General features: G+C 54.6%; 2 protein-coding genes across 3 annotated transcripts; both read right to left on the reverse strand.

Moving 5' to 3' along the window:
* Positions 1–346: 346 nt before the first annotated feature.
* On the reverse strand, positions 347–6410 carry CNGA2 (cyclic nucleotide gated channel subunit alpha 2). The gene is made up of 4 exons (XM_066333943.1): positions 6169–6410; positions 3310–3417; positions 2811–2917; positions 347–2156 (listed from the first exon to the last, which is right to left on the reverse strand). The coding sequence occupies exons 1-4, from the start codon at positions 6408–6410 to the stop codon at positions 733–735; spliced, it is 1881 nt and encodes a 626-aa protein (XP_066190040.1). The 3' UTR covers positions 347–732.
* Positions 6411–11230: 4820 nt separating this feature from the next.
* LOC136370397 (mitochondrial fission factor homolog A-like) lies at positions 11231–20084 on the reverse strand. 2 transcript variants are annotated; one of them, XM_066333767.1, is made up of 7 exons: positions 20035–20084; positions 17379–17597; positions 16622–16770; positions 15822–15910; positions 15129–15290; positions 12700–12778; positions 11231–11837 (listed from the first exon to the last, which is right to left on the reverse strand). In XM_066333767.1, the coding sequence occupies exons 2-7, from the start codon at positions 17572–17574 to the stop codon at positions 11706–11708; spliced, it is 807 nt and encodes a 268-aa protein (XP_066189864.1). In that variant the 5' UTR covers positions 17575–17597; positions 20035–20084; the 3' UTR covers positions 11231–11705. The 2 variants fall into 2 exon arrangements, with proteins under 2 accessions (XP_066189864.1, XP_066189865.1); XM_066333768.1 differs by lacking the exon at positions 20035–20084 and having other exon boundaries at positions 17379–17623.
* Positions 20085–22169: the final 2085 nt, after the last annotated feature.

Genomic DNA, 22169 nt, shown 5'->3' on the forward strand with positions numbered 1-22169 from the left:
GGGTCCCACCACGGCTTTGTTCCTTAAAACATGTCCTTTCACTCAAACCTCTGCTGGCACATCTGGCTATCATTAGATAGAGGACAGAGACACTCTGACTCCTGCTCATAGCACTGCACCTCTGCATTGCCCTTGTCATCCAAGACATGCCCAGCCCAAATGGGAATCACACTGCTTCCCCAGGAGGAGGGCTTGGGAACGCTGTCCCCGGAAGGTGCAGTGCTCAGGACACCAAATCACCTGCACCGGGTGCCCCCTGACAGCACCAAATAACAGGAGACAGAGGGGCAGGCAGGAGCAGCAGCTGCAGGCGCTGCCAGCTCAGTGCCCAGCCTCAGCAAGGGTGGTGACAGTGATCCAGACAAGGCTCTGCAGCTGCAGATGTCAGAGGCACAGTTTGGCCTGCCTTAGCTGAGTTTGGGGATCCTGTGGTAAAGAGTTTCTGGGTGCAGATTGGGCAGTGTTTGCAGACACTCACTGAGGACCGATTGCCTGAAGTGAGTTGTAAAGGCTGAACCCAAAAGGCAATGCAAACAGTGACAGGTCAGAGGAGGAGACAGGAAAATCCCCTGATTTGGAGCCACCTCAGGGATTGCCATCAAGGCAGTGCCAGCAGCAGTGCTAAGCACCTGAGGAAAGGCCCTGGCAAGGCAGTCACAGGGTCTGCCTTGTGAAACAGCAAACACTGCCTCAGCACAAGGCCAGACACCATCCAGCTGACTCTATTCTCCCTCACTGCATCCCACTGGGTGAAGCCTTCTCCTCATCCTCAAACAGACTGTCTGAGCTATCAGAGAAGAAATCCTCCAGCTCCTCCTGCCTCATCTTGGACTCCAGAGCAGTGATGCGCTGCTTGAGCTGCAGCTGGGCATCGTTGTACTCAGCCAGGAGCCGGCCAAAGCGGGTTTGCAGCACGTCCAGGCTCGAGGCCACCCTGTCCAGCCTCTCCTCCATGCTCTTCCCTTCTGTGCTCTCCTCTGCAGCTGACTCATCCAGCAGCCCCTCCTTGATCAGGATCTCCCGGCCACGCTCCTCCAAGATCCTTTTGGCATCGGGGTACTCTGTGATTGCTTCCATGAGATCTTCCTTTGACAGGCAGAAGAGATCAGAGTAGCCCAAGCTGCGGATGTTGGCCGTGCGCCTGTTGCCCATTTTGCTCCCTTTGATGTTGAGGATGCTGATCTCACCAAAGCAGCCCCCTGCAGTGAGCAGAGCATACTGTGTCACGCCGTCATCAGCCACCACAGCCAGCTTGCCCTCCTTGATGATGTACATCTCCTTCCCAATGTCCCCTTTCCTGCACACGTAATCCCCAGGGCTGAACACCTGAGGGTGAAGCTTCAGCACCAGCTCCACCAGCAGCCCTGCCTCACAGTTCTGGAAAATCCTCACCTTCTTCAGCGTCTCCAGGTGAACATTGATGGCAATCTCTGCCCTCAACTTGTCAGGGAGGTTCTTGAGGACCTCCCGTTCGTCCACTGCCTTCTTGTTGGTCCACAGGTAGTCAAACCACTTGATGACTTTGGTTTCCAGCTCTTTGCTCACCTTGCGGAACTGCATGTAGTGTTTGATGGCATCGATTTTGGCCTGGAACTCGGCCCTGGTGGCGTTCATGTTGGAGATCATGGAGCCCACGTTGCCCACGATGGTGGCGAAGATGAGCACGCCGACGAGGAAATCGAAGATCACAAAGAGGTACTCTTCATCCCTCACAGGGGGAGGGGTCTCCCCGATGGTGGTCAGGGTCAGCGTGGACCAGTAAAGACAGTAGACGTACTCCCGGGTCAGATACCCATACTCAGGGTCTGTGACATTGGGATAGACCCAGCTGTCCTCCCCGAAGCCTATGGCCTTGGAGATGGCATAATAAATGCAGGCGTTCCAGTGGATGATGACCAGGATGTAAAGGACCAAGTTGCTGATGCGGAAGATGTTGGGGTGGCTGGTTCTGGTCTCGGTCCTGTCGAAGAACTCAAACATGCGGGAGAAGCGCAGCAGCCTGTTGAAACGCAGCTCGGGGCAGTGCAGCCCCACCAAAAAATAGCCCAGGTCTGTGGGCAGGGTGGAGAGAACGTCCAGCTTGAACTGGAGCGTGTAGATGTAGTTATCCCGTAACTTCTTCAGGTCCTTCACCAGGAGGCCCTGCTCCAAGAATCCTAAAGAGAAGGAAATTATGGGATTATCTTGGTTTGAGTTTGACTTTCCTGCAGGTTTTGTGAGCACCTGAGCAATCCTGTGGTATGGCACAGATTTGTGTGCATAAATACACAGGGTCACCCAAATATTACCAGTTCCTGCTCTAATCAGTTTGTTATCACACAAGGCCTTCACCTGGCAAAAGCCACACAAAGATGAAACTCAGGGATTTAGTCTGTTGCCACAAAGAAAAAAAGAGCACAAAGGTTTCCAGATCATGAATTATTGCAGTTCTGACAGCAAACGTACAGCCAAGTGCTGCCTTCCGAGAACATTAAATTCTACCATTTTTCCATGCAGATAATTCATTAGCTGAACTGATGCAAAATCAGAGATACAGACCTTCAAGTATGCCCAAATACTAATAGTAATGCAGGTAATTTTGTACAATTATTCAAAGGTGAAGTTGAAAGCTGGCATGATTAATCTTTCATATCGAAACTTGCTCCATTTCTCAGATCTTCTAATTAGATTCTTTCTCTGGAGACTGCTTCATCCTAGTGAACATCAAGGTAGGCAAAATCCTCCCTCTAACTGTGGATTAGGCCTGTCCTTTGCAGCTCATCTCCACTTTTAAGGGATTAAAGGAAAGCCAGGATGCTGCTCCTGCTCACCTGTGTGCAGGCGGATCACTGTGTCCCCCAGGTAGAGAGCATCTGAGATGTAATCTAACACCAGCCACAGCACTAAATAGGTCTTCTGCAGGTCAGTGAAGCAAGCCCTGGAGGAAGGTCGTCAAACAGGGTGTGAGACCACAAATCCCCACATCTCCTCTAATTATTACAGCTGAACGTAGGCTGATCCTGAGGCACCCAACTCTGCAACAGAGCTTGGCCACAGGGCACTCCTCTTCCAGGAATTAAAACTCCCTGCTTGGAAAAACCTGAAAATCAATCTTGATGTAGGTAAAGCAACACCTTGAAACCACCTCCCAAATGACCCTGAAACCATGGCCCTCTCCAGCTAGGCCAGAATTCACAGTGACAGTGGAAGGTCTCTTTCCTTTCAGTGCCACCAGCCCCATCAGTGCCAGCTGGATCCTGGCTGATCCAGTTGGAAGCAGGTGATCAGGAGGGTCAGAGGGGACAGGGACCCTACAACCTCCCAGCTCACCTGGCCACCAGCAGGCACCAGTTATAGAAGACAGGAACTGCAATCACAGCCAGCCAGTGGTAATACCAGTCCCCTGCAGGGTCCACCACAAAGAACAGCCATTTCCTCCTGGAAGCAGAGAGAAGAGCCAGAGCTGGCAGTGTATGTGGAAAACAGGGTTGGGATGAACCATCTGAGCCACATCCTCCATCCCATGCTCTGCACTGCCTTGGACAGAGCTGCAGCCTGGGCACCAGTCTGTAAAACCAAACCCAACCCCAGCAGTGCCGAATGCCAGCACTGTTTAAGTTCCTTTATCCCTAAAACTGAGCAGAGAATGCAGCAGGAGAGGGAACTGTGGGATGTTCAGGTGGCTCACATGACACAGCACCCCAGTGGCAGAGCCAGGAGCAGATGTATAGAAGAGGGTGATCAGAAAAGTCCTCGTGACGTGACAGGACATTGCCTCCCCCAGGTGAGGTAGGGAGCAGTGCCAGGCAGATCTGAAGAGAAGATTAATTGGAGCAGCAAGGAAAGTGAGCTGCAGATCAGTGGCAGCACCAGGAGGGGCTGCCCAAGCCCCGGAGCAGTGGTCCTGGGGACACCAGGCATGGCAGAGCTGCCTCCTGTGCCTCCTGCAGTCTGCACAGCCTGGGCTCCAGCCTTTGAACTGCTCCCAAGTGTTTGATCCTGCTTGTCTTGGGACTCTGAGATAAGAAGTGTGTGCTCCAGCTGCCAGATTCACTGGAGAAGCTGGGGAAGAGAAATTCTGTGGCTGGGCTGATAGGCTTATAGCTGCTGCAGCCTGGTGGGGCAAAACACCCTCTCCTTACTTCCCTCCCAGCTTTTGAACACAAAAAACTCCCTCCAGTGATAGGAAAAAAAAAAAAGCAATCCACTTGCCAACCCCATCCCTACCCCATCACTTCTGACAACTTCAAAGACAGAACCCCTGCCTGGAAGTCTCCTTCCCCTGGAGTACAGCAGTGCCCAGAGCATGGGGACTGGCACTGGGCACAAAGCCAGCCCCAGTCCCTCATGTTCACCCTCCGTGCACCCACAGACAAGTGGTGGTCCAGCCTCCCCACTAAAAGTGCTTATTTTTAACCAGAAAGTGCAACTTGAACATTTGTTTTTTTGAGAAAGGGACTCTGCTCCCTGGGACATCCAGCACTGCCACAGGGGAAGCTCTGACTCACCAGCAGCCAGCCCAGGCAGTTGTGTCACCCAACAACCACCAATAACCTCAATAATGCTGTAAATGGTGGTGGTAATTTCAGCTGTAAATCTCCAGTGCTGCCATGACACGTGGGCAGAATCACTGATATTACACTGACAGCAAGGCCAGGGCTGGAAAAACAGGGCTCTGGGTTAACCCAGGAAGAGGGAATAATCATCTGCCTCTTCCCAAAGGCTTTGCACTCAGGCCTGGAGCCGTGGAGCCTGCCACAGCCATGAGCTCACATGTGGGATTACCAGATTTGAGGATCTTACCTGTGGAGTAAGAAAACCTGAGGACCTAGAAAAGCCCCCAAGTTCCCACTGTACCCCCAGAACCCACTAAGCCCTTTCACAAAACACTTCAGCCTCTTCTAGTCATGAACAAGCTCCTCTTAACCTCACAGGGCAGACCAGTATTTCCTCCCATTACTTGTAAAGACCCAGATACAAGGCTCAGATTATTTTTCTCCTAGAGAAAACAATTATTTCTTGGTGCTTTAATTACCATGTATAATGCTAGGGTCCAGAGCAGTCTGTGAGCTTTGCCCTCTAATTAGCCAGCAGAAGAAAAGCCAGGTTATTGCTTCTCACCAGGAGTGTGAGCTGAGGAGATGAAAGGGCTGGATTTGAAAAGAGCCTTTTCAGAAGGCTGCTCTTTGAGGGGCACAGGCAGCAAGCACACTCCCTTCATCCTGCAGATGATGAATGAGACTGGCAAATCCCACAGGTTTGTGGCTCCTGCCTGGGATGCAGTGGTTGCTGGGTGCATCCTGCATCCCTTGGCTTGTGTCCAGCCCCTGCAGATGCATTTTATGACAGACCCAGGGCTGGCTCCAAAAACACCCCTAGTGTGGGACTGGTATGAAATTGGGGAAGTCTGATGTGTTTCCCACCAGATCATGGACCAGGAGGGAGAAGATCCCATGGCTGAGGGACAGGCTGGGTCTTTTCCACAGGGACACACCACCAGGTCCTGTGTGGAGCAGAACAGCTCAGCAAAACCAGGCTGCTGCCAAGACAGGGGCTGGAGAGGGCAGGAGAAACCCTTCCCACCACTCCATCCCACCTCCTTTCCCAGCCCCACTGGTGTGGTGATGCACTCCAGAGTCCCAGCAGGTTGTTTCCAAATAGGGAAAGAGTTTCAGTTTGCCTTTAGGCATTTTAGGAAGTTTAACTAGAAAGTTCTGTGGTTTTCTTTCAGTAATTGTCTCGGGGCCAGCACAAGAGCACGGATTTGGCTCTGAGGGTGTAACTCAAAGCCTCTTGGGGATCTCCTTGGCAGCAAACCAAATTGTCCCTCCTAAAACATTCAGTATTTAGGAAGGAGACCAAAGAAAGTAAAGGGCTTTTCGGAGGGTTCCTAGCAGGGTGTCAGAGGTTTTCTCAGTGCACGGCTTTCCTTTTGTTTTCTGCAACATTTGTTATTTTGTTATTTTTCCTTATTAAACTCTCTTCTTTACAAAACACCTCTGAAGAGCAGTCTCGCTGAAATTAATTTTAGCCACTTCTGTGCAAAGGCTGGACCCTGAGAGATTGACACATTTACACCTGGTTCATTGCACTCTGACCACGTCCAAACCTGTATCACACTTCCAGCTGTGATACACAGCTGTCCTTGCACAGCTGACCCCACCCAGGGACCACAGGAACAGACCCTACTTTTTGTGTGACTTCTCAGCCTCCTCATCCTCAGGCTCCTCAGCAGCACCTGCAGGCACTGTCAGGAACTCAGGGCCTTGGAAACGCTCCAGGAAGGGGTCTGGCCTCTGCTGCTCCTCGTGCAGGCTCTTGCTGGCCCAGCCTCTGAGCACCAGCAGCAGCCAGGCGATCCTGGACAGGGGAGAGAGGCAGACACAGGAGTTGTTAACAGGGCAAGGACAAAGCAAAAGCTTCAGAGTCATCAGGGGAGCTGCAGCTGAGAGGAAAACTCTGGCAGCTTGCTCCCAAGCACTAGAATTTCCTTTTGACCCCCATTTTAGTGATGACGAGTGACCAAAAATATACAACCTATAGAGACCACCCTGACAGAGTTCCAAAACTTCTACCCCAGACCACCCTGACAGAGTTCCAAAACTCCTCCCCCGGTCCTGGTGTCATTCCCACAGGAGCAGGAGGACTCTGTGGGTGACTGAGGCAGGGAAAGGAGCCTCTGAGCCCAGTGGGGTGAAGCCACCCCCGACCAAAACCCCCTCCACAGGCGCTGGGGCACAAAGAGCAGCACTCAGACCCTCATCCCTGCACGCCATGGATCCCATACAGCAGAAGGCATCCTGACCCCACTGAAGGCCCCAGTGTCAAGGCCAGTGGTGCACACAGTTACCTGGCCAAGGCTCCCTGGCCTCGGAAAGCGTGCTCATCCCTCTGCTCCCCCCCATCCAGGCTGGCTCCTCTCTGCAGCTCTGAGCTGGTGTCTCCCTGGCTTGAGCAGGTCCTGCAGTGAGGGGAAAAAGGGGATCACATCCACGCTGTGCCACCAAGGCAGTGCCAGGCACACTGGGGGAAGCTGGCAGCAGACATGGAGCATCTCAGCCCTGCCCATGCCAGGTCTTGCCCTGCCCTGCCCCACCACGGCCTCCCCCACCCAAAGCAGGACCAGCCTGACCTGCTGGTGCTGAGCCCTGTCCCCTCGGTGTCCCCCTTGGGCTGGTGGCTGCCTGGGGAGCTGTGCAGGCCATTGCTCCTCATCCTCAGTGGGAGGAGACCACGGGAGGGTCTGCCCCAGGGACCTGCAAAAAGCACAGAACATCACAGGAAAACACGAGCAGGACACATCACACAGAAATCCAGCCCAGCGTGGGAGGAGAGGGTCAAATACCATGGCTGCTGCTGCAGGAGGGGTCCTGCAGGGCATTTTCTTCTCTCCAAGAGATCCTACAGCTGCTTGGGGCCATGAAAGATGCTCTCCTCACTGTTCAGGCTCCTCATCCACTGTCAGAGGAACGCCTCTTTTTCCTTCTCTTCCCTGATTTTGCCCACCTCTCCTTTGCCTTTCCTATTCTCCTTGCCTTTCATTGCCTGGCTTTGCCTGCCCCTCCCCTTCCCATTCCTTGCCTCGTGTACCTCACTCCTCCTTTTCCCTGCCTGCCCCTCCCTCGCCTTCCTTTCCCAGTCTAATCCCTTCTTTATCTCTCTCACTTTCCCCTCCCTTGCCTTACCTACCTCTTCCTCGCCTTGCCTTGTCCTTCTTACCCCTCCCCTCCCCTGCCTGCCTTTGGGTTGCCTTGCCTGGCCTTTCTGTGCCTTTCCTTTCCTTTCCCTTTCCTTTTCCTTTCCCTTTCCCTTTCCTGCCCCACTCCTGCCTCGCCCTGCCTTGTCCCTCCTTTCATCACCTCCCTGGGCCACCGGTGTCACTGGCCAGAAGCCACCAGCGGCCACTTACCAGCCCGGCGTCCCGCGAAGCCTTGTGACCGCTGTGCTGCAGGCTCAGGCGGGTTGGCAGGGCTGGCAGGGATCGCAGGGTTGGCACGGGAACATCCCTGCCCCAGCAGCTCCCCGGGCCGCCTCCGGAGCGCTCCGGCTTTTCACATCACCGAGCCAGGGCGGGAGAAGCGGAGGTGGCGGCGGGGACAGCGCACACACACACCCGTGTGACTGTCACCACCCTTCCCCTGGGCACCCTCGGTGCTCCGAGGAGCTGACAGCAGCCAGAGGAGTGTCTGGGGATGGAAGGCGAGGAGGATGGAAAGGTGTTGCTCGGGGATGATGCTTATGCATGTGTTCCCTTCTCGCAGCACCTCCTCCTGGGGGGACCCCACACCACCCCAGGGCAGTGCCCAGCTGGAGATCACAGCCACCCTGAGCAGCTCTGTGTCCCCTGGGTGAAGGGTCCCTGTGCACAGGGCACAGCCAGCACCCCCAGAAGGGCTCGGGTCCTGCCACACCCGGGGATGCTCCTGGATTGCTCCCCAGGGTTCTGTCCCAGCCCTCTCCCTGCCCTGGGGAAAAGCAAAGATGGTGATTATCTCTCCCTGCTTCAGAGGCTGTGCCTCAGCTCGGGCTAGGATGGAAAACTGGGGAAAACAGACACATTTTAACACCCTCACATCCACTTACCTCTTCTCCTGCTGGCAGAGCTGGGGACCATAAGTGCTGCTCCTGAGTCCCATCAAACAGAGCTGCAGAGTTTGAAGGCGATCTTGAAATGCACCTTTCACCGATTTCTGCCCTCTTATTTTGCTCAGGAAGTCATTCTAACAGCCAGTTAGCAAAAATTCTGCATTCCCGAGGCAATAAGAGGTCAGTTTTCATCCTCTCCCTCCAGGATGTAACCATTTGCAGTGGCTGGGGCTGGATCCACCCCTGAGGGGCACACGGAGTCCTGCACCTTGTGCAGGGCTGATCTGTGAGCACCAGGAGTCTCTTTTATCTTTGCTATCAAAGGTTTACCTTTAACTTTCCCCTTCAAAGCCTTACATTGCACTTCTTCTGATCTCACTGAGCACCCAGGCAGCAGCGAGTCCAAAGGAAAAAAACAGAATTTCTCTTGGCTGGGGCTGTGGTTCCTGGGTGGGCACCCAGCAGCACAGGATGTCACCCTGCTCTTGTCCCCACATCACAGACTCCAGGTGACAGCTCACCAGGAGCACTGGCAGCAACGTGTCCCCCTTCCAACTCTTTTTTTGCTCCCTGCTTGCAGCTGCCTCCAAAAGGAACATGGGAACCCCAGGAGCTGCTCCCTTGAGCCCCATCGTGCACAAAACACTTTATTTGCAGTGCACATCGTTGTGGCAGTGGCCCTTGGGGACACCCAGCCCTGCCACGTGTGCTGCCTGGGGACAAAGCAGCCAGGAGGAGGAGGCAAGGAAGAGGAAAAAGGGAATAAAAGCATCACACTCCAACAGGGAGACAGCATTAACCAGAAGCTTTTCTACTCAAGATTCCCCCTCAACCAGAGTGGCTGGGGCTGAGACAGCCACAAGCAGGTCACAATCCTGCTGCCAAGGGAATGAACCTTACGTGTTCCCACTTACTGGGACATCAGGATCAGACTCCACAGAAAAGAAACATGTCCAGAACACACAGAGTTTATTAAAATATGCATTCTGCGGTCAGTGTTTCCAGATTTACATCAGAATTTATGCTTTACATGGAAGTCATATTGTATCTTCCACAACCCTTTAGTTATCTAGCCTGTGAGAACACATTCAGTTTGATCACCTCTCCTCCAAACCCCTTCAAGCCACACTTTGAAGGTGATGTGCCATCCCAAAGTCATCCCTTGTCACCCTAAAACCCAGCTTAAAATAAACCCCAAACACAAGCTTCCTCCAAAACACGTTAACATCTCTCAGAGGAGAGAAACCAGACAATTCACCTCATTTCTGGCAGGATTCACACCCCCTTCCAGAGAACAGCTGTGTAAGGTCCTCTGGGGACCCTGACCACATCCCTGAGCCACACACACCACAGGAGCCACCTGTCCTGCACATCCCCCCTGCCACAGCACAGCAAGCCCACCACACCACCCTGCCTCTCGTCTGCAATAAATCCCAGAGCTCTCCCCAGCTCAGCAATCAGCCACAGGTTCAGACCTGCAATTACTTTGGGACAGTAATTAATTAATCACTGTCCAGCTGCCAGATTTACAGTCATGGGCACTTGACGCGGTGTCAAGCAGAAAAACCTGAGCACTGGTGTCTGTAAATAAGCTACTGGGACATCTGGATGACATGTAGATGCAGCTATAATTAGGTATAGGTGACACAGAGAGGTCCTGTTAAGCCTTGCCAAAACCTGCCCCCAGGGCCTACACGCATGACTCCAGCAGATGTGCTGGATGAAGCACCAAAAACATCTCAAAGTCACCTCACAATCAAGTGTTAGTAAACTCTGGAGAAGGAAAAGAGAAACGCTGTTAAACTAAGCTCCTTTACAGATAAAGAGCATCTGGGTCAGGAATTTCCCTCACCCATGTTCTTGATCCATCACAGAAGTTGCAGCTTGGCAGCAGGAGACACAGCCCTCTGCCATGGGCAGTTTAACAAATACCTATTTTCTCTGACCTGTTTGGTGCTGTCGCTGTTGATATGAGGTTTTATAATCCAGAGAGTCACCACAGGGATGTTTCCCAGGTAAATCTCTCTGGGAAAGAACCAAGGCCCTGGATAAGCCCAGATGTCAGCAAGGCTCTTACAGGCACTTGGATCTGAACATCTGCAGACCTGCTGAGGCTGCAGGGATGGGAGCTCCTGGCCCCTCCTGCTCCATTCCTGGAAGAGGGGCACAGGAGACCTGGCAGTATCACCTCCACCAAACAGCAGTTGCACAAGGAAGGAAAGAAAACCCAGCAGAAGTTTAGAAACAGTCAGTCAGTCTACAGAAGATGAGGAACAGACCGCAGCAGTCAGCTGAGAACTTTTATGGGGTCAGAGTTGCGATCTCCAAGGTGGGACGTGGCCAGGGGACTGGGCCCACCATAAGCTGTGACTGTAACAGGAACCCCACGTCAAATGATGCCTTAAGTTTGGGCTCTCATGTATTCCAGGTTCTGTGGTGCCCAGGGGTGCAGCTCTGAGCTCACAGTCAGTGTCACTCAGCTCTGCACACAGCAGGGACACAAAACAAATCCTTGTCCTGCTGCACACCAAGGACAACTTTCAGCCCCAAAGCACAACCAAGGGTGGGCTGGAGGGAGGGACAAGGATGGGACCTCACAGCCTGGAGCTAGAATTGGACAATTAAACCCCAATATGCAAATGGACCAAAACTTATCAAAGTGTGAGACCTTGTGACCAGTCATCTGTTTTGTGACCATTTTGGGTCCATGTTGGGTGCAGCCCTGGCCAGGCTCTGTCCTGCCCAAGGTGAATCCTAAAGGCCTTTTAATTAATATCTCCTTTATTCTCTTAGCTCTGTCCAGTCTCTGTTCCAGCTCAGCCTTCCCAAGGCACCACCACAAACACCCAACACCTCAGGTTTGCATCTCCTCTGGCAGCGTGAGGACAACTGCACAGAACAGACATCTCCTGTGTCAGTCAGCAGAGTTCTTAGGAGACCTCAGCTCCTCACAGCACCTTCTCACACCTTCACTGTCACCAAGACGTGGAGGACACAGACTCTTGAGGGCCCACACTGCAAAAAGCAGTCCTAGTCATGGAAAAAAAAGAGTTTCACAGCTGGCAAGAACACGAGCAATGCTCCTCTCCCTGCCCTCACCCACCCGGCCAGGGCGAGCAGGGGAGGTGGGGCACGGGCTGTCATCTCCTAAGCCACAGCCACGTGTTGATGAGGCAAGCTGAGATCATCACAGAATACACCAGGGCCTCCTTCTGCCTCCAGGCATGGCTCTGCTCCTCCAGCACACGCAGCCTCCCCGAGATCCTCGCCAGCTGCAAGGGAAGCAGAGGGGCAGTGTCAGCACCCCAGCAGCACAGGACAGCAGGGATGGAAAGATGGGAGCTGCTCCTCCTTCAGGTCCTCTGTTGGCGTGCACCCCACACCTTCAGCAGGAGTTTCCAAATAGGGAAAGGTTTAAGACTCACCCCTTGTATTTCTACAAGGTAAAGGACCCAAAAACTTCTTCAGTGTGCTGTCAGTAACTGGCTCAGGGCCAGCACAGAGGCAATGATTGGGCTTGGAAAGTGTAACTCAAATCCTGTTGTAATTTCATTGGGCCAAGAGCCAAAGAGCCCATCTGAACTATTGAGTACTGAAGAGAGAGAACAAAGTTTGGGGCATTTTCAGGGTGTTGTGGCAGGTCTTGTCTCTATACTGTGCTTGGCTTTGCCTTTGTGTTTGTATTATTTTCTTCCCTTATTAAAATCTTTTTGCTTTTTCAAGACACACTCAATCATGCCACCTCACTAATTGATATAAGTAATTTCTCTGCAAGGGCTGGGCCCTCAGAGGTATTTGGAACCAAAATACTCCTCCTTTTCTAAAGCAGCAGCTACCTTTGTACAGGAGGAGTGGCAGCAGCACCTCAGGTCTGCAGCAAACACTTCAGATAAAGATTCTTCCCACCAGAGAGCATCTGAGCCCCTCTCACTGCCACCAGAGGGGTCTGGCTGTGTCTTCAGCCCCCTGGGGTAGGAGCTTGATGGATCAACACACAGATAAGTCCTCTCCCTAAGGCAGGAGCAGTCTGCCAGCACCAGCCCACCAGGGCTGAGTAAATCCCCCCCAAAGCCCCCTTGCCCACCCCGTGTGGCTTTCCCAGAAAACACGAGCAGCCCTTCACCCCCATCTCACCTGCCTTCTCATGGCTGCCACCTCCGTCACCCCAGCCTCCTCCAAGGTGCTCTCTGCAGCTGGGCTGGGCTCCTGGGAGCTGGGGAAGGAAAGCAGAGATGCAGCTGGACATGCACTGCTCGTGGGGGGCAGCTGAGCCCCCCAGAAATGCAGCACTGCCACAGGGAGCCATGCAGGGAGCGTGTCCCCAAAAAATGCAACCAGCACCTGCACGGCATGCACTCATCTCTCCTGAGCCCACATCATGCACATTGGAACCCCTCCAGCACCCAAAGTGAGCAGGACAAACAGACAGCACGTGTCAAGGCAGGCAACAGGAAACACAGGCTTGTGTTTCTTTGGAGATGCAACAGAGAGAAAGTGTATCTACTAAGCATCTGTTCTCTGTAGTCCCAGGGATTCACTGAGGGCTGGATAAAACACCTTTAGAGCCAGACAGGTAAATAGGTATCACAGGACCAATGCTGAGAGGGAGGAGTGATCCCAATTGCATCAGCAGGTGAGGAAGCTGCCATCAGCTGGAGGGAGCTATCACTTTTTGCTCTTGTAGCAAATTTTGCCTGCAATTTGAAACATAAAGAAGCAACCCAAATGTTCACCACTTTCTTCCCTCCCTGGAAACACGGGGGTCCCCACTGGAAGGAGCTGCTGCACTGGCAGAGGCAGCACACACCCCGGATCTCCAGGGCAGTCCCTGCAGGCACAGCCTCACTGCAGGGTCCCCACCACGAAGTCACAAAACAAAGCAGACCCACAGCGAGAAAAATATAAATTCCTGTCATCACAGGCTAGCCCAAAATCAGCTGTTCTATAACCAAAACTGCCCTGTGCACACCAGTTACTCACACGGGCACTCAGTGATCCCAAAGGGGTTAACAAGGACCTGACCCCACTCCTTGGAGACCCTGGGGAGGAGAGGGTGTTTATCCCTGTTTGCAACATGATGCTGATCTCGCTGAAGACAAGCCAGAAGAGTGTGTGGAGATTCACTGAATCCCCATTCAAAACCCCATTTGTGAGATAATATCCCCACAAAATGTAGCTGCAGCGTAAAATGACAGTCACAACAGAAAGAAAATGCAATTTTCTCCAGTAGAGAACCATGAAAAAAGGACACATCCTGCAGTTTTTGGCTCAAAATCCCAGCTGATACAGGTGAACACCCTTTAAAGAGACTAGAAATTGCCTCCTGGTGACTCACACCCTTCAAGGGGTCATCGTCAGTCAGATATTCCAGTCTCTGTCTCAGACCAGACTTCACTAAAATTTTAGGCCAAACAAGTCAGCACACTCTTTTTGTTTATTTTATTGTTTCATAGGGGTACAGAGCTGTCATATTAAAAGGATGCCTGCATCTGAAGGGATGTAAAGCACTAAGAAGAGGTGTTTGAGGGTGGCTGGTTTCAGAGGACATCAAGACCTGGAGAGTGGCCTCGGAGTCATCCCACTGCATTACAGCAGCTCTGCAGGCCACCATGGCCTGAGTGTCCCCCACTGCTGCAGGGAGGAGGGAGAAGGTCTTTTACAGCCACTAACCAGATCTCTTGGTCATTAAGAAATGAAAATGATGTTTGAAGACAGCCTCAGCCTACAGTCCTTAAGAGCAGAGACATCACTTTGGATCATCAGCGAGCAGCAGGCAGCTGGGGAGGGAAAGCAGGATGTGCCATCCATGATGGATGTGATGATGATGGATGCTGCTTCTCCTCCCTTTCTGCCTGGAGCTTTGCTCAAGGAGAATGAGAAGGGATTTAGATGTTCCTCCAGGTGCTCAGCAGCCTTAGAGCAGTGGGGACACCTTAAGACTGCAAGGATGTCTTTGAACAAAGAGAATTTACTGCAGAGGCACAGATAAGGGTGGTGGAGATGGTTCCTCCAGCACATCTGGAGGGATTGAGGCCATTGCACATGTGCTCCAGGGAGCACAAAGGGACACCACTCCCTGGCCAGGGGCACTGCCTGTGGGCCGAGTGCAGCCAGCTCATGGAAAGGTGGATTAAGAGTGACCAAGACACAGCCAGAGGTGCTGGGAGCCTGCAGGAGAGGGTGTCTCAGTCAAGGACAGCACCCGGGTCAGACCATCTGCTCTGGGTTTTGATTCCCTTCACACACACCCCTCCACCAAGCTACAAAAGCACACAGAAAAATTAGCCCTTGCTTAGCAGCAACCCCCAGCAATGTCACAGCAGCACTGGGCCACTCGGAGTGCCCAGGGGACTGGTGTTAAGGTGAGCAGCAGACTCAACCCTGGCTGGGTTAGTGAGGGGCAACCAAGGCCTGGCACCCAGAGCTGGCAGACAGGACAGCTGAGAAAAAGTCCAAGGCAGCCATGCAGGATCATCCTGAAGCCCAGAGCTCACAGAGCTCGTGCCTCAGCAAGGCACAGGCCAGTCCTTGCAGAGTGACAGAGCAGGACAAGCTGAGGTCACCTGGACAGTGCTGGGTCTCGCAGAGAGTCCTGGACACGGTGGAAGAGCACCTGGCCCAGGAGGTACATGGTCTGGAAGATGTTCTGCATGGAGTAGATCCTGCCTGGCTCTGTGAGGAGGGGGACAGGGGCACTGGGAGCAGGCAGGGGACACGAGCCTGGCCTGGGTGCACACAGAATCATGACTGTTACTCCCTGGTCTCACACAACAGGGCACAGCCTGGCATTAGGCACTGCCCCTCATCCCTTCAGCAGCTCCAAGCATCTCTGGGCAATGCCACTGGCACCCAGAACCCTTTCCAGCAGCCCCCAGACTCAGAGGCTGATTCCTCCAAAGCCAACCATGGCTGTGTGCCCATGCTGCTCTCCTGCCACCCAGGACAGCTCTGAACTCCAAGTGGGACAGGAGCCCCTGCTCCAGGATTAGCTCAGAGACAATTTCCCCACTGCAGACACTCTGGACTCCCCATGAGCAGAGGCCAGGGGAACAACACAGCTGCCTTCAAAACTGCCCAGCACAAACATCTCTGCCACCAAAGGCCACGTTCCTCCCATGGATGAGCAGGAATGCCATTGCTCTGATTGGGATCCCCCCTGCCCCTTTCAGGACACCAACCCCAGAGAGCTTCAAAGGAGCCCAGTGAGAGGAGATGCTGCTCCCCACCCGCCCTGGGGGACTCTGGGCTGTGCTCACCCCTCTCGGTGCTGTCCTGGGCTGTGCAGGGCCAGCTGGGCACAGTCACTCGGGCTCCTGTCCCTCCGTGACCTGCTGCTGTGGTGGCCCTGTGGGAATCAAACACACGTTAGCACAGAGCTGAGCCCAGGCTGGTGTCCTGTGTATGCTGCAGGCCCAGGGGTCCATCAGCACTCACTCAGTGCTGGGAGCACTACAGGAGCCCCAGCATGGTGACCTGATGCTGGTGCAGGTGGGGAGACACGCTCAGAGCAGACACAGGGTCCCCAGCACTGGGGACCTGCTGATGTGAACTCCAGCCAGATCAAAAACCCTGAACCCAACCAGTTCAGGATCAGCTCTCAAATTTCAGGGAGGTTAATGCACTTGAGGAGGCACAAGAGCAGCTCCAGCAGCCAAACCAAGTCTTTGCCTGGGACCTCTCTTTGAAAGAGTCTCACACAAGGTTAAAATCTGCATTTGGCTCTGACCCCAGAACCCTTTACACTGCTGTGATGAACCAGCTCTGCCCCATACTTCATCAAAAAGAAAAACAGGTTGAAAAAGTAGCAGCAGCAGCCAGTGGTGGGGCTGCACCTATGTTAGCCTCCAAAATGCAGCAGGAGATGTGGCTGAACCAAGATCCCAGCACACAGGAGTGCACTGGTCCTGGGTCAGAAAGAGATCCCAGCATCCCTACCCACCCCTCACTCCTAGGGCCTCCTGGAAAAAGAATCCTGGCTCGGGGTGATAACAGCCATCTGCAGAACCCCAAATTTGGGCTGGTTCCCATTCCCCACCCCATCCCTGCCCGCAGGTACCGATCGTTTGCGGCGCTGGGCGCTGGCTCTGCTGCCTGAGGGCAGGAAAGGGAGGTCCCCAGAGGGGTCTGGGGACATGTGCACCACAACAGAGGGGACCTTCCTCGGCTGGGTCAACAGCACTGGCCTCAAACTGGTGTCTGGTATCTCTAGAGAAAAGAAAGAGGGAAGAATTAAGCCAAGCAGAATGGCCTTAGGAGAGGGAAGAGAGATGCACCCACGTGGAAAGTGAACCCAGCACGAGGAGCCCAGCATTCCTGTCTGGATCAACCCTGGGATTCAGAACCCCAGCACAGCCTGTCTGCACTGGATTCCCAGAGGAAAACCAGACCCATCTCAGCACCACTGGACCTTCAGAGGAAACTACACCCCTCTACAGGATCGTCTCTGCTCCAACAGAACCCCATCTGTCACTGCAGGAGCACTGGACTGGACTGACACCAACACCCAGACCAACAGGGGGTCAGGTTGTGTTCTGACTCTGTCAGTGTTTCTAGGACTTTTTTGTTTGCTTTTTTTTTTGCACTACTACGTTTGTATTTTTAATATTCCTGGTAAAGAGCTTTTAATCCTATTCCCACATTTTCGCCTGAAAGCTCTTTAATCGCAAAATTGTAATAATTTGGAGGGAGGGAGTTTACATTCTCCATTCCAAGGGAAGCTCCAGATTTCCCTGGCAGACATCTTTCCAAACCAAGACAATGTTGTAGTGCCCCACCAACCTTCAGCCACCCCAAAAGACACCCCGGGGCTTTACCTGCCAGAGAAATCCTATCAGGGATATGCATCTGAAAGGATGCAGGGACATCCTCTGCCACTGTCCTCCTGTCCCCAGGGCTGCAGCTCTCTGCCACCTTCAGCCTGTTGGGCACCTGCATCCTTTGGTTGATGGCCTCTGTGAAGAGCAGGTCACAGCGCACCCGGTTCAGGTCCAGCCCCCAAAGTGGCCACATCTTTGCAGATGTCCTCAGATGTCCTGGGCTGTCACACAGAGGGAAAGAAAGCTGCAAAAGCGGCAATAGGAGCAGCACTTCCAAAAGTGACAACGGAATCAGCCCTTCTTGCCACCAGCACATGGACAACACGGCATGCTGTAAGACAGCTAAAACACAGAACAGGCAGGAACGGGCAAAAACGGGCAGAAACAACCCAAAAGACAGGCACTGCAGGGGTTGTATGGGAGAAGAGGATGTCCCACAGCATACCCTAAAAACTAGTGAAAAAAAGATTATTAATTTTCCATCCAGAAGTAACATTTTTTTGGAGGCCTGGGATCACGTTTTTGTGTTCATATACACCTTTGAGGAAAAATGAGGTTTTCTAAAAGCAAAACACACTCTTTGGTGATGGGCTTTCAGGTTACCACAGGAAAGGCTCTGGTGCTCAGTTTTTCTCCACACATACATTCACTGCAGTGTCCCCAGGGCTAAATCCCATTCCCCTCTTGATCCAGCGCTCCTCGGGTGACCCACATCCAGCCAAGAATGGATTTGCCCTGAGCAAAGCTGCCAGATGCTGAACCACCCTCCCAGAGGGGAAGGAAAACCACAAATCCCCTTCCTCAGCTTGGAGCAGAGCCCCCAGCTCGGCTTTTTGCCAGGTGGGGACCAGCACCAAGGAGGGCCACAGCTCCCAGTTCTCACTGCTCCTGGGAGCAGCTGACAGCAGGAGCAGGACATGGGACACAGCCACTGCCGGGGGCTTTGCAGCTCTCAGGGCACACACTGTGCCTCAGTTTCCCTTCTGCCAACTCCCAGGGGTTTGAGAAGTGCTCTTGGGGCGACAGTGTCCCAAGGCTTTCACTGAGCCACACAAGTGGAGGGCAATCAATGTACATTGTTAGGAGAGGAGCCCCAAAAGTCACCTTCCAGCATAGGCATTCTTTATTCTTTCCCAAAAAGCTGCAGTTGAGGAGAAAATCCCAACAAGCAAGAGGTGCTGGAAAACCCCAGCCTAATGCCAGTGCTGCCTAAGCACTCCAGACATGCATGCACAGCACCCCTGCACTCCTTGCTGGTGCCTTTTGATGTCACCATGCCCAAAAAGATCCATCTTTGCTTCTAGAAAAAAAAATCTCCACCCTAAGAGGGGCCAGCTGCTGTCAGGGGTGCTCACCATCCCCCTCACTGCTGCTCCTTTGGGTACTTTGGACCCCCTCACCTTCCCCAGCCCCCTGCAGCCCTTCAGGATATAACCCCGGGTAGAGGAGCAGCAGGAAATCCCTGGGGAGGTTTCACAGGAGCTGTCCCCTGCAGCTGCCAGGCCTTGACACTCCGGGTACAGGAGGGTGGCAGAACCAGCTCTGCATCTGCCACAACCAGCACTCCCAGTGATGCCTCACCTCGTGCTTCTCCCTCCTCCTCTGTCATTAAAAACCTTTTAATTACACAGGGATTTGCTCAGCATCAGCAGTGGTGATTCCCTGCTTGCAGCCTTGCAGACACTGCAGCCCTGTCCCTGCACTGGGTCTGTCCTGGAGGCACTGCTGGGGACATCCCCATCGCCCTGCCCAGCCTCAACCCATGCATCTCACAACACACACACACTCCTGCTTCTCCCAAAACCCCCCAAAAAGTGGATTTTTACAGGCACCTCCTGCTAGGAAACAGGACAGGAATTCCTGAGATGGTCCCAAAGTGTGTCAGTCCCGCAGGAGAAACCTGCATCAGACCCCCAGGCAGCGTAAATAAACAGCCAAAACAGCCATGGGGACCACCAGGATTCTCCTTCACATTTTTGGTGTTTTAGAGGAGCGAGCATCCTGTGTTGTGTTCTCAGCCTGTTCTCTGGGAAACCAGCACATATTAATAACAGTAAATCTGGAGAGGGCAGAGCTGTTCATTTTTTCAATCACCTGTGAAACCACTGCAGCTCCCAAGGAACAGAGGGATGGGAGGAGGTGAGAAGCAGGCTCTGAGACTGAGCTATTAAGAAAGGCAAAAAAAAATTAAAAAAAAAATCAGCTGTCAAAACTCATAAGAACAAAATGCTTAAGTGGCCGGATTTCCTCCTTTAACTTTCTTTAGGGTTTTTTCAAGCTCTTGCCAAGCACTCCCCACTCGCCTGCAGAGGCTCAGCCTCTGCTTTGGCACTTCTCCTTGGATTTGCAGTGACAGGGAATTTCCGGCTCACTAAGCCGGAGTGGGTTTAAGTCCTGCAAGCCACGAAAACCTGCCCTGGGGAGGGAAACCCTACAACCTCCCTCTCCGTGTGCCGTGTCCTCCCTCGGCTCCGGGAAAGCCCCTGCCCCGGGGCGGCTCCGGGCACGCCGCTGATCCCCGCGGGGACACAGGGGACACAGGGGGGTCCCACGTCCTCCCGGTGGGGACATCCCGGCGCTGTCACCGCCAGCAGAGCCCCGGCCGGGCCGTGCGAAAGGACAAGGGGGACACGGCGCGGCGAGGGAGGGACACTTACGGTCTTTTCGCAGAGCGACGCAACTTGTCGGACCTGTAAACAGCCGCTGCCGGGACGGGACGGGGCGGTACCGGGGAGACAGCCCGGCCCCGGGAATGAGCCCGGCCCCCGGGAATGAGCCCGGCCCCGGTAATGAGCCCGGCCCCCGGTAATGAGCCCGGCCCCCGGTAATGAGCCCGGCCCCCGGGAATGAGCCCGGCCCCCGGGAACGAGCCCGGCCCCTCGGTAATGAGCCCGGCCCCGGGAACGAGCCCGGCCCCCGGGAATGAGCCCGGCCCCCCGGGAATGAGCCCGGCCCCCGGTAATGAGCCCGGCCCCCGGTATCCAGCCCGGCCCCCGGTAATGAGCCCGGCCCCCGGGAACGAGCCCGGCCCCTCGGTAATGAGCCCGGCCCCGGGAACGAGCCCGGCCCCCGGGAATGAGCCCGGCCCCGGGAACGAGCCCGGCCCCTCGGTAATGAGCCCGGCCCCGGGAACGAGCCCGGCCCCCCGGGAACGAGCCCGGCCCCCCGGAACGAGCCCGGCCCCTCGGGAATGAGCCCGGCCCCGGGAATGAGCCCGGCCCCTCGGTAATGAGCCCGGCCCCCGGAATGAGCCCGGCCCCCCGGGAATGAGCCCGGCCCTCTAATGAGCCCGGCCCCGGTAATAAGCCCGGCCCCGGTAATAAGCCCGGCCCCTCGGTAATGAGCCCGGCCCCGGGAATGAGCCCGGCCCCGGGAATGAGCCCGGCCCCCGGGAACGAGCCCGGCCCCGGGAACGAGCCCGGCCCCGGGAACGAGCCCGGCCCCCCGGGAACGAGCCCGGCCCCGGTAATGAGCCCGGCCCCCCGGGAATGAGCCCGGCCCCCCGGGAATGAGCCCGGCCCCCCGGGAATGAGCCCGAGCCCCGGTATCCAGCCCAGCCCCGGTATCCTCCTCGCTCAAAGCCGGTAATTAACGCTGCGAGTCACTCCGGTGCCGCGTCCCCCGGGTCCCTGCTGTCCCCAGCGCGGCTCAGCCGCCTGCTGGAACACGGGCACTGCTCTCCCCAGGGGCAGAACCGAACGCGGCCCCTCCCGTGTCCCCGTCCCGGGGATGTCCCGGGCAAACCCCGCTCCCCGCGGTCCCCGCAGCCCCCGGCCCAGCACAGCCCCGGGCCGCCCTGGGCCGGAGCTGATGTCTGCCCCTCCGCAGCGATAAAATGATCCCTCTGGGATTAACGGCAGTTTTAAACACTTCTGAATACGGACAGTGTCCAAAACCTGACCATAAAATCTGGGTTTGAAAGGACTTAAAATAAATCCCCCGCTGCCCTAGTCTTGCTATTTAAAGGGGATTATCTAAGGGGTTTAGGAGCACACAGAGGACAGCAGGACAAAGTGTGCACCTCAATCCCCTCAAAGACCCTCAGAAAAGCTTTCTGCATCTCACCTGCCGACAGCTCGGGGCTCGCAGGACACCCGTCAGGTTTCTCAGAGGATACACCACATGCCCAGGTAAGGTTCAGCGCTCCAGTTGTACATATCAGGTTCATTCCCATCCTCACTGGGGACAGGGGTTATTGGTGTTACTGTCCCCCACAACACCCTCTGTAGGAAAAAGCCACCCTGTGCCGCTCAGACAGTGAGGGTTTTTTAATAAATACTTTTTTTTTTTTTTCTTTTTTCACAGAAATATACCAAGTTTTACAGAATACAAACCGCAGGGATAATGACCGAGCATCAAAGACAGAGGATGCAGAGCACACCCTTGTGTCTCCCTCTGGTGTTCTCCAGGCTCTGGCCCTGACGCTCGCTGCCAGGTCTCCCCATAACCCCGATCTGCTAAGGCTGGGGAGGGGACAGATGAGGTGCCAGCATGTCCTGCCCCAGCAGAAGCCACGCTGGGCAAGCCTCGGCTTTGGGCTGAGGGCACCAGCTGCGAGAGCATCACTGGGGCCGGGTGGGATGCAGGCCAAGTATGGATGGACAATAGCCTTTCGGTGCTGGTGGACAGACTGGTGCTGGGTGAACACCGGGTTGGGGCAGTGCTGGGAGCTTCTGAGCTGCTTCTGGGGGGTTGGAGCACAAACCTCGTACTAATCCACCAGACATGACTGGGGAAGGACAGCCCCGTTGCCTGCACCCTACAGGCAGCTGCCCAGGGAAAGGGGAC

The sequence above is a fragment of the Sylvia atricapilla genome, chromosome 21, assembly GCF_009819655.1.
Source record: "Sylvia atricapilla isolate bSylAtr1 chromosome 21, bSylAtr1.pri, whole genome shotgun sequence".
Classification (NCBI taxonomy): domain Eukaryota; kingdom Metazoa; phylum Chordata; class Aves; order Passeriformes; family Sylviidae; genus Sylvia; species Sylvia atricapilla.